An 8,414-nucleotide genomic window follows, 5' to 3' on the forward strand; every position below is an offset into this window, starting at 1 on the left:
AAAATCTCTAAATCTCAGAGTAGAGGAAAATCAACCTCTGTGAACCTGTCACTTGCTTCAAAAATTATCAACTCGTATACCATCTGGCTTCGTTTATCCTCACACCCACCCCGCTAGAGTTAACCAGCTGAGATGACTGAGAGCACATCATTTCAGCTATAAATATTTTCAGTTTCTCTTACAGATGAGGGATTTTTTGAACACAAACACACTAATGTTATCACACACAAAAATAAAAGTGTCATTCCTATAATCAACTATCTGGTCAGTATCCAAAGTCCCCCAGTTTTCTCAAGATGATTTCCTGGTTTTGCATTTTATTGGAGTCAGGATCTTTAAAAAACCCTTTTTTTGCAATTGCTTGATGTGTTTCTGAAGTGGCTTTTACTCTCTTACTAGTTCATGCATCTTGATGTTTGGGTGGGATATGCCTGTGTGTGTTTACATGTCTACACCGAGCTGTGAATTCTTTCTTTCCTGGATGGCAGTGCCCTGGCAGGAAGGGCCTGTGCTGTGGGAACCAGGATTTCTACTCTGCATCTGGCTGAACTGAAAAGGCGTCCCTGGGTGACACTTGCAGCCTTCAGAAAGGAGGGGGAAGAAGTACCAAGGAATTCAAGACAATGGCCCTTGTCTTACAGGGTGTTTCCAGGGCATGATGTTCAAAATGCCGGGTGGTAACCCTTTAGCTCCTAGTCGTAGGGTGGATTCTGGGTGTGAGCTCAGAGTAGTGTCTGTTTACCACCCATGTGGGAAGCGTTTCAGTATTTTAATTGGTAAGTTTGTGTCTGTTGTGTCTGTGTTGTCTAAGATGGGTTGCATTCCCCTGCTGGACCCACTCCTATACCTGCCCCTCTCGTGCCTCATCTTTCAAAACTCCCAACAGGCAAGTTTCACATCCCTGTAACACACATCCACATAACCACAGCACAGACTGGGGAAAAGAACACAGTCATCCCAGGGGCTACGTGCTCTATGCGCTCAGGCCCAGCTGCCCCTTTGGGACAAGTCAGTAACAACACGACTGAGTGTGTAAACTAGTGACTGTCTGAGACCATGGACCTCAGAACACCAAGGTCCCAGATGTCACCCTAGGCAGCAATGGACAGTGTGGGTCATTCAGTGGCCAGGATTAAGGTCTATTATCTTGGCAAACCAGAGGTCACCCCGATCCATCAGGCCCAGCCAGGGAGGAATGGCCACGATGTACCTGACAGAGAGGCTGGGGGCCTTCTACGGAATTTCTGCCCAAAAAGAATCATATAAGGAAATGCGGGGTTGCTGGAAATCCTAGTTCACAGGGAGTGGCGAGGTTTATGGAAGAAAGTCCTGTTGTAGGTTTAAAAGCTGCCTCATGAATCTTTTCCTCTGGATATGAAACAAGTGGGAAAAGGACTTCCATGGCATGGGCCAGGATCCCAGGAGGATTCCAATCTAGGCGAAGGGTGAACAGGGAGCCCTAGAGGCGGCCTGATGGGGATGTCCTGTCGGCCCTTAGTCCATCAGCACATGGTCTTCCTCTGGCCTTGTCTTTTCCACATGCAAACTTTTATCTTTTTACATTTTTTCTTCATTTAGTGTTGATGCAAATCTAGAGACTGATTAGAAAACGGTAACTTCCAATAGTTGGTCAAAAGAAACCTCAATGGGAGAAGCAGAAAACATCCTTCTTCCTGGAAAGCTGTAGAAAGACAGCCGCTGCCCTGGGGAAGGACATGGTCCTGGCAAGTGGTATTTGAAAGACATCTACATTTCAGTGGTTGTTGCTCTGCCTGGGAAAGTCCCTCCAACCTCTACATCCAGGGAGATCTGAGGGGCTGTCTCTGCTCCTGGCCCAGGTGAACCACACTGAAATGCACCTGTCCTCTGAGGAAGGGGGACTTGAGGGTGTCATTCAGTAGCCAGGGAGGGGACTGGCCGTCCTCCCTTCTCCCACATACCATAAGCTCTGACCATACATGAGTTCTTAATTCAAGGCGGAATGTGAGATTCTGTGTCTCATTTACATGAGCATAAGCAGTGAAAGAACCACACCACAACACCCAGGCTGTGACAGAAACAGAACTTACTGCAACATTCAAATCTGATATTTACTCTTAAACATATACTAATGCTCCTCCTCAATGGATAAACAGTCCCTGGGGTGCAGATGTCAGGGATTTGGAGGGGGGTCGTGCCCTCCGCCTGGGGCTTTAGGGGAAACCAGGGAAAGTCTTCAGATGTCCTCCTTCACTTGGGGTGGGGGGGGAAGAGCTGACCCGGTGCACCCCGAGGGTCCCAGTGGCCCTGCTGCTCAGGAGGAGCTGCACTTGTGGTCTCCAGAGGGTTATGGCTCCTTGCCAAGGGCACGGTGGCTGAAGAGAAGAAACAGACTATTTTGGGGAACCTTCCTGAGATTCACGGCACACCTCCCTGCCCCACAACACTCTTATCCAAACCCTGTGCCGAGTGCTCAGTCCATCAACAGCACCTCGTTTGTCCCTGATGGGGGAGGCATCATTTAGCATCACTCATTTAAGAGGAGGCAACCGAGTCCCAGAGAGGAGAGGGGAGCGGCCTGTCCCAGGCCTGGCCAGCACTGGAGCTGGGATCCAGGCCCATGCTTAGCCCGAAGCTGTACTGAGCCCCTGGATTCAGTCGCTGCTGCTCCTGACACTCACTCGGCCCTGAACTGGAGGATGTCCGGTTCCTCTTTCTCCTGAAGAGCCGCATTTTGCTCGTCTTCTGGTGTGTGGGCTCCAGCCGGCAGGAGAGGCAGTAGCTACAGGACAGAGTGGCCTGTGAGCTACCAGGAGCCGCACCTCAGGTGTCCCTCCCAGAGCCTGCCAGCAGCTGAGTCCCGGTGCCCCATGGGTCACCACGCAATGAGGTCTGGGGCTGATCAGGGAGCCAGGCCCCACGCTCTGCAGCCGGCCGGCCGAGAGAGTCTGGCCTGCCCTCACCCAACTCCTGTGCCCCTCACCTCTCATCAACACTGAGGGGCTCCATCGCCTGGAACCAGGCCCCAAATCGCTCCTCGGGATTCAGGTCATATTCACTTGCAGCCTGCTGGAGCAGCTGGATCTTCCTAATGACTTTGTATTTCTGGGAGGAAGGACAGGATGCAGACAGGTCCCGGGTGGGGAACCCTGCCAGGGACTTGTGCGGAGTGAGGATCTGGTCTGGGGTCTGTGCTCACTCGGGAACCCTCCTTCCTTCCCACTCCATTCAGGACTTGCCTGTCCTCACAGTTGGCTTGAATTAGTTCCTCATCCAGGAAGGTGTCCTTGATGCCAGCCCCTCCCGCACCCGCCAACGTGATGGGATTCCCAGCTTTGTAGCATCTAACTGTCCCAACAAATATAAGACCCGAGGGATGAGGACACGTGACATCTTGCCACGGGAGGTCTGTGATTTCCACTTCCCCACCCTCCCCACAGCTGCTGACCTCACGCCATTTCTGGAAGTTGACCAGATTTCCCTGGAAGGGAGACAGCCAATGTCCATCAGTAACGGCCCCCTAAGCCCATAACCAGCCCCCATCCCACCCCTTCTCAGGCTGCAGGAATGTCAGGGCCCAGCAGAGGGCAGACCTTCCACAAAGAGAACTTGACACTGGGCCAGGCTCTGGGCTCCAGAGCAGGAGGGACAGGGGAGCTGAAGCCAGAGACCTTGCAGCCCACCCATTTCTGATGACAGACGGGAAGACTGAGGCCTCAGGCAAAAAGGGACAGCTGGACCACAGATGTGCTTCCTCACTTGCAGGGGCTGATGGCACTCCCCCAGGGGCAGGGCCCAAGGGGGAGGCTGAATCCAGCTCAGACACAGCCTCCTGCAGCTTTGCAGGCAGGCAGCTATGAGCTTCACTAGTCCTGAGAGCCTGGTAGGGGGCTTACGCGGAGCCTCCATTCACGCATCACTAAGACGGGCCTGACTCTGACTCCCTAGCTCCCAGGGGTGGCCATGATGCTCTCATGAGAGGAGGTTTGCCAGGTACAGAGAGCTCAGGGCCCAGTGCAAGGCTCTCACCTCCCAAACCACAGGATCCTGCTCCCTGGCCCCACCTCCAGGCTCACTCACTTGTAGATCATCCTCCATCCCAATGTCCAGCAGTTTCAGGTGATTGAGGAACGTGCCCAGGAAGGGGACGACACCCTGTGAAATCAGGGTGGGAGTGGGGATGAGTCCCAGCTCTCAGGTGCCCCCATGGACCCTCCCCCAAATCCCTTCACCCCAGCCTCCTGCCCACCGCAGACTCCCACAGAGAGCAGCCTAGGACCCTCAGCAGCCTCCCCCCTGTTGCACCCTCCAGGACCACCCAACGTCCCCCGTCAGCTACCAGGGGCGGCTTTTGGCAAATCCCAGGGTGTGCGGTCCCTGCCACTCCCCCCGCAAATCCATCTTGCGCCCAGCCATTCCAGGCCTCCTCCTGGTCACTTCCAGGGCAGGCATTTCAGGCTCTGGGGCTCCAGGAGCTGGGCTGGAGGAGGAGGGACCCCTCTCTTGGGGAGGCCTCCAGCCGTGAGGGGTGAGACCCCCTCCTCTGACACCTGGACCCTCCCCCTCAGGCCCCCTCACCTGCTGCTGCTGCCTCTCCTGGGCTCCCTGGGGGTCCATCTCTTGGGTGGCCCACACAGAGTTCACCTCCTGCAGGGTCAAGGACAGGCTCAGGGAGGCCATGCTACCTTCCCCGTGTCTCCCAGGCCCCTGATCCTGGACCCTGGACATCTGATGTCTATGGCGGCTCCCATTCCAGAGTGATCTGATTCTAGATCACTCCCAGCTCCAACACTCCCTCCTCTGTGCCCTCAGGCCTGCCTAGGCCCCTAAGCCTCTCTCCTCCTCAAGAAAGTGTGAGGAGGACTCCCATGCCTCCCAGGGTCCCCTGAGGACTGTGTCATCTGACTGTCACCAGTGCTCTCCCCTCCCCCCTCGAGGAGGAGGAGCACAAAGCCGCTGCACATTCCTCTCCCCCTTGTACCTCATCACCCCTGTGAGGCCTGCACCACAGATCATCTCCCTCCATTTCCCAGATGAGGAGACCGAGGCCCACAGAGGGGTGGTGACTTGCTCAGGGGCCACAGAGGAGAGACCACTCCCCCTCCCAGCCAGAGGCCCTGGCCCCCGGCCTTCACTCCTCCTCCAGACACACCTCTGACCAAGGCCCTGTCCTCTGGACTCTCGGGGTGTGTTGAGGCCCTCAGTCAGCCTGAGCCATGGATCGGGAGGCACAAGGTGTCTCAGGGGGCATATCCAACTGGCTTCTGCCTGTCCCAACCCCTGGGGTTTTCTGACTCCAGCTGGACCTGAGGCCATGCCAAAGGCCTCAGCTCCCTAGGATCCCCTCAGGATGGTCCCTGCACAGAACTCCTCCTTCATTCACTCAGGAAGGGGACCCCCTTGTGCCACATCTGAGTGACAGTGTAGGGGGTGACCAGGGCGTTGGGTGATGGTGACATTTGCATCCTTTTTTACTTGGAACCTTCTAATGTCCTGCCAGGAAGGTCCATTAAGAATCTGTAGGTTCCCCGATAATTCTCATTGCCATCTGGGGTGTATCCTTATCAACAAGTCACCTGGGGAGACTCTCACTGAGTTTTCAGCAGTAACCACTATCGGGATAGAGTGCAGAGTCCCAGAGAGCACACAGTTCTGTGCCAGATCCACCATTCGTTCCAAGGCTGGGCAGCCCCTGTGTCCACCTGGCCTGTGTGACCACACAGTGCCCGTCCCTGGGGCAGGCAGAGTGCCCTTCCCTGAGAGGTGCAGTGCAGATAGAAGGAGCAGCAGGGACCTGGCTTCCTGAGGACAGACCGGGCTGCTTTAGGAGGAAAGGAACCCCCACCCACTCCATCCACCCGCCAGCCTGGAGGAAGATGAGGGCCAGCTGATGGGCCCGCATGGAAGCTAGAGACCTGCTCATTCTGCCAGCTCCTCACCTCCTGGAACAGTCCAAAAAACACCACTCTATCCCGTGACCAAGGCCTCCTGCCCCAAACAGTCCCCACCTGCCCTTGCAGCTCACACCACCTGCTTCCTGTCAATCTGGACAAAACAGACCGTTATGTCTCAGAGAAACTTTCAGTGAAAAACTAGCCAAAGCACACTCTGCCTGGTCCCTCCTCCCCCCTCCCCTCCCCTCTTTCCAGATCTCCAGCCTCCACGCACCTCCATGAGCAGCTTCCTGCTCTCCCGCTGGTCCGTTTTGCACAAGGTTTTAAATTTTTGGCAGTTCCTCCTGAGGAGGGAAAAAAGGAAAGAAACACTGTGGGGTGGTTTAAGGGTAAATCCCTTTTGTTTGAAAACCCAGAATTATCCAGACAGCCTGGATGAGCGTTTTCAATGTGTGCTCTGAGCCCTGAGGTCTCTGGGACTGGGGAGGGAGCTCTCCTGTTGTCACCTGGGGCCTTCGTTCTCTTATCTACTGAACAAATCTGTTTTAAACAGTCTTGATTTCAGGTGGACAGAGAGTTCTGTTGCTGCAAAGCAAACCCTTGAAAATGTTCAATTTAGTTCGAGCCAGGGTCTGGCACTTAGGGAAACTGATTCCTAAAGCAGAACCACTGGCCTAAGTTTCCAGAAAGACTCCAAGCCTCCCAACCAGGTCAGACCCTGTCCCCAGGGTTCACTGTCTCCCAGGATGTCCCAGCTTACTGAAGGGCAGTGGCAGCCCTGTGGGGGGTGTCTGGTTCACCCAGGTGGTGACGCATGGAGAGAGGCCTACGCACCTGGACACCCGTCCCCACGTCTTTTTTAAACGCTGAATGGAGGGGCTCTGCAGGGCCCAGAGGATGGCATGGAGTGATGAAAGGTTCCTCAGGCCTTTGCACTCCTGGGGAAGGGAAGGGAATGAGCTGTGAGGGGAGCTGGAGCCCTGCTTCCTCTGGCTTTGGTCACCTCATGGACGTCCCCTGTCCTGGATGAGACAGAGGCTCTGGAAACCTGAGAAGAGCACAGCTAGACCCTGATGAGGAACACTCTCAGGGAGGAGGATTTTAGCTCAAGCCAAGGAAGGAGCCCAGGAAGGGGTGAGCATCCCACCACTGGGACCAGGAGTCAGGTCATTGAGACACTGGCAGGAGGGGCCTAAGGACTGTGCAAAGGCTCAGACCACAAACTTCAATCCTGACAGCTGGAAAAGGAGAAGGGGCAGTTCCCACGACTCCAGAGAGGGGCTCAGAGGGCCTCCCACATCTTACCTTGGCCACCTGGATCCAGAGCTCCACCAACCTGGCCCTGTCCTGGGCTGTCACGGTCGGGTCCCCGAGGCAGGTGGTGATGACACATTTGACCACTCTGATAAAGTGGGTCATGGTGGCACGAATGGTGGGTGCCAGGAACTCATTGGCCCTGTTGTCCCACTGGGACCAGATGGAGTCCAGGAAGTGGCGGGGCATCAATTTCATGAACAGCTCCTGGGGAGGACAGGGAGTGTTACCCAACCCTGCCACATCCCAGCTCAGTGTCCACAGCCCCCAGTCCCAGGCCGGGTCAGTGGTGAGAGCTGGAGCTCAGGAAGCTGAGAATGTGGCCTGAGACTTGTGGGAGTCCCTGGGTGTTGCCTGTGTCCCCTGAGAGCACCCAGCACAGGATGACTCAGGACCCGATACTGTGGTGCAGGATAGTGACATTTGCTCCCAGCCCAGTCTCACTTCCTCCAAGCACCAGAACTCGGCTCCTGCTTGACCATCTCAAGGGGAATCTTCCAACCATTCTGATTATCCTGGGGTCTGACTCCTCTTTCAGATGCACATTCCCCCAAGGCAGCAACAACCACGGGCTTTGATTGTCTGCCATGTAGTCATGGACATATGAGGTGCCTAATAAGTGCTGAGGCTCTTGAGGCCTCTCGGGCAAATGAGTATTCTACCCGAGGACCTGATAGCACTTCAGTGAGCTCCCCACCCCCAGCAAAGAGCAGACTCTGCCCAACTTCCTCTCTGCTCCACCTCATCCATCTGCACAGCCACTCTGCATGGCAGATGCTCTCAGTGTCCATCTCTCCTGTCCACATGAGGACAGCAAAGGCTCGAGAGTTAAGAAGGCTGCTCAGGTCACATGAGGGTAAGTGGGAAAGCAAGAGGTTGGACCGAGATCATGGGATTCTAGATCAGGAAATGGCAGGTCTGGGGCAGCTGATGGCACAGGGGAAGGCCGGCCCCACCTGCCCTGAGAGCCCCGCTGCTCACCACATCCATCAGTGTCAACTGCTCTGCCACCAGCCGGGGAGGGAACTCCAAGAAGTCAGGCTTCTCCTCTCTCAGCAGCTTCTTGGTGCTCAGGTCCGAGGGGCAGGTGGGCTCCAGGGCTGGATCTGGCTCTGCTGTTATCTCTCCAGGTGGAGGGAGGATTCTCCCTGGAGCCAATGGTCCAGCTGGCTCCAGCTCAGGAGCTGGCACTGGGGCTGGAGCTGACGTCGGTGGTGTCTCTGGCCC

At 55.6% G+C, this 8,414-nt stretch overlaps 1 protein-coding gene across 1 annotated transcript; it reads right to left on the bottom strand.

Annotated features, from left to right (window-relative positions):
• Window positions 1–2,076: 2,076 nt before the first annotated feature.
• Window positions 2,077–6,750, bottom strand: LOC131402776 (ral guanine nucleotide dissociation stimulator-like). Its single transcript, XM_058537317.1, has 7 exons — window positions 6,708–6,750; window positions 6,148–6,217; window positions 4,558–4,626; window positions 4,060–4,134; window positions 2,963–3,084; window positions 2,661–2,761; window positions 2,077–2,372 (listed from the first exon to the last, which is right to left on the bottom strand). The coding sequence occupies exons 2-7, from the start codon at window positions 6,151–6,153 to the stop codon at window positions 2,230–2,232; spliced, it is 516 nt and encodes a 171-aa protein (XP_058393300.1). The 5' UTR covers window positions 6,154–6,217; window positions 6,708–6,750; the 3' UTR covers window positions 2,077–2,229.
• Window positions 6,751–8,414: the final 1,664 nt, after the last annotated feature.

This window comes from Diceros bicornis, unplaced genomic scaffold, assembly GCF_020826845.1.
Source record: "Diceros bicornis minor isolate mBicDic1 unplaced genomic scaffold, mDicBic1.mat.cur scaffold_263_ctg1, whole genome shotgun sequence".
Lineage (NCBI taxonomy): Eukaryota > Metazoa > Chordata > Mammalia > Perissodactyla > Rhinocerotidae > Diceros > Diceros bicornis.

Bases quoted from the DNA above. Each gene is read 5' to 3' on its own strand.
- LOC131402776 (XM_058537317.1), bottom strand. The intron at 3,085-4,059 runs GTGAGTGAGCCT...CCTTCCTCCCAG, and splicing joins GGATGGAGGATGATCTACAA to AAATACAAAGTCATTAGGAA. The intron at 2,373-2,660 runs GTGAGTGTCAGG...TCCCCAAAATAG, and splicing joins ATCCTCCAGTTCAGGGCCGA to TCTGTTTCTTCTCTTCAGCC.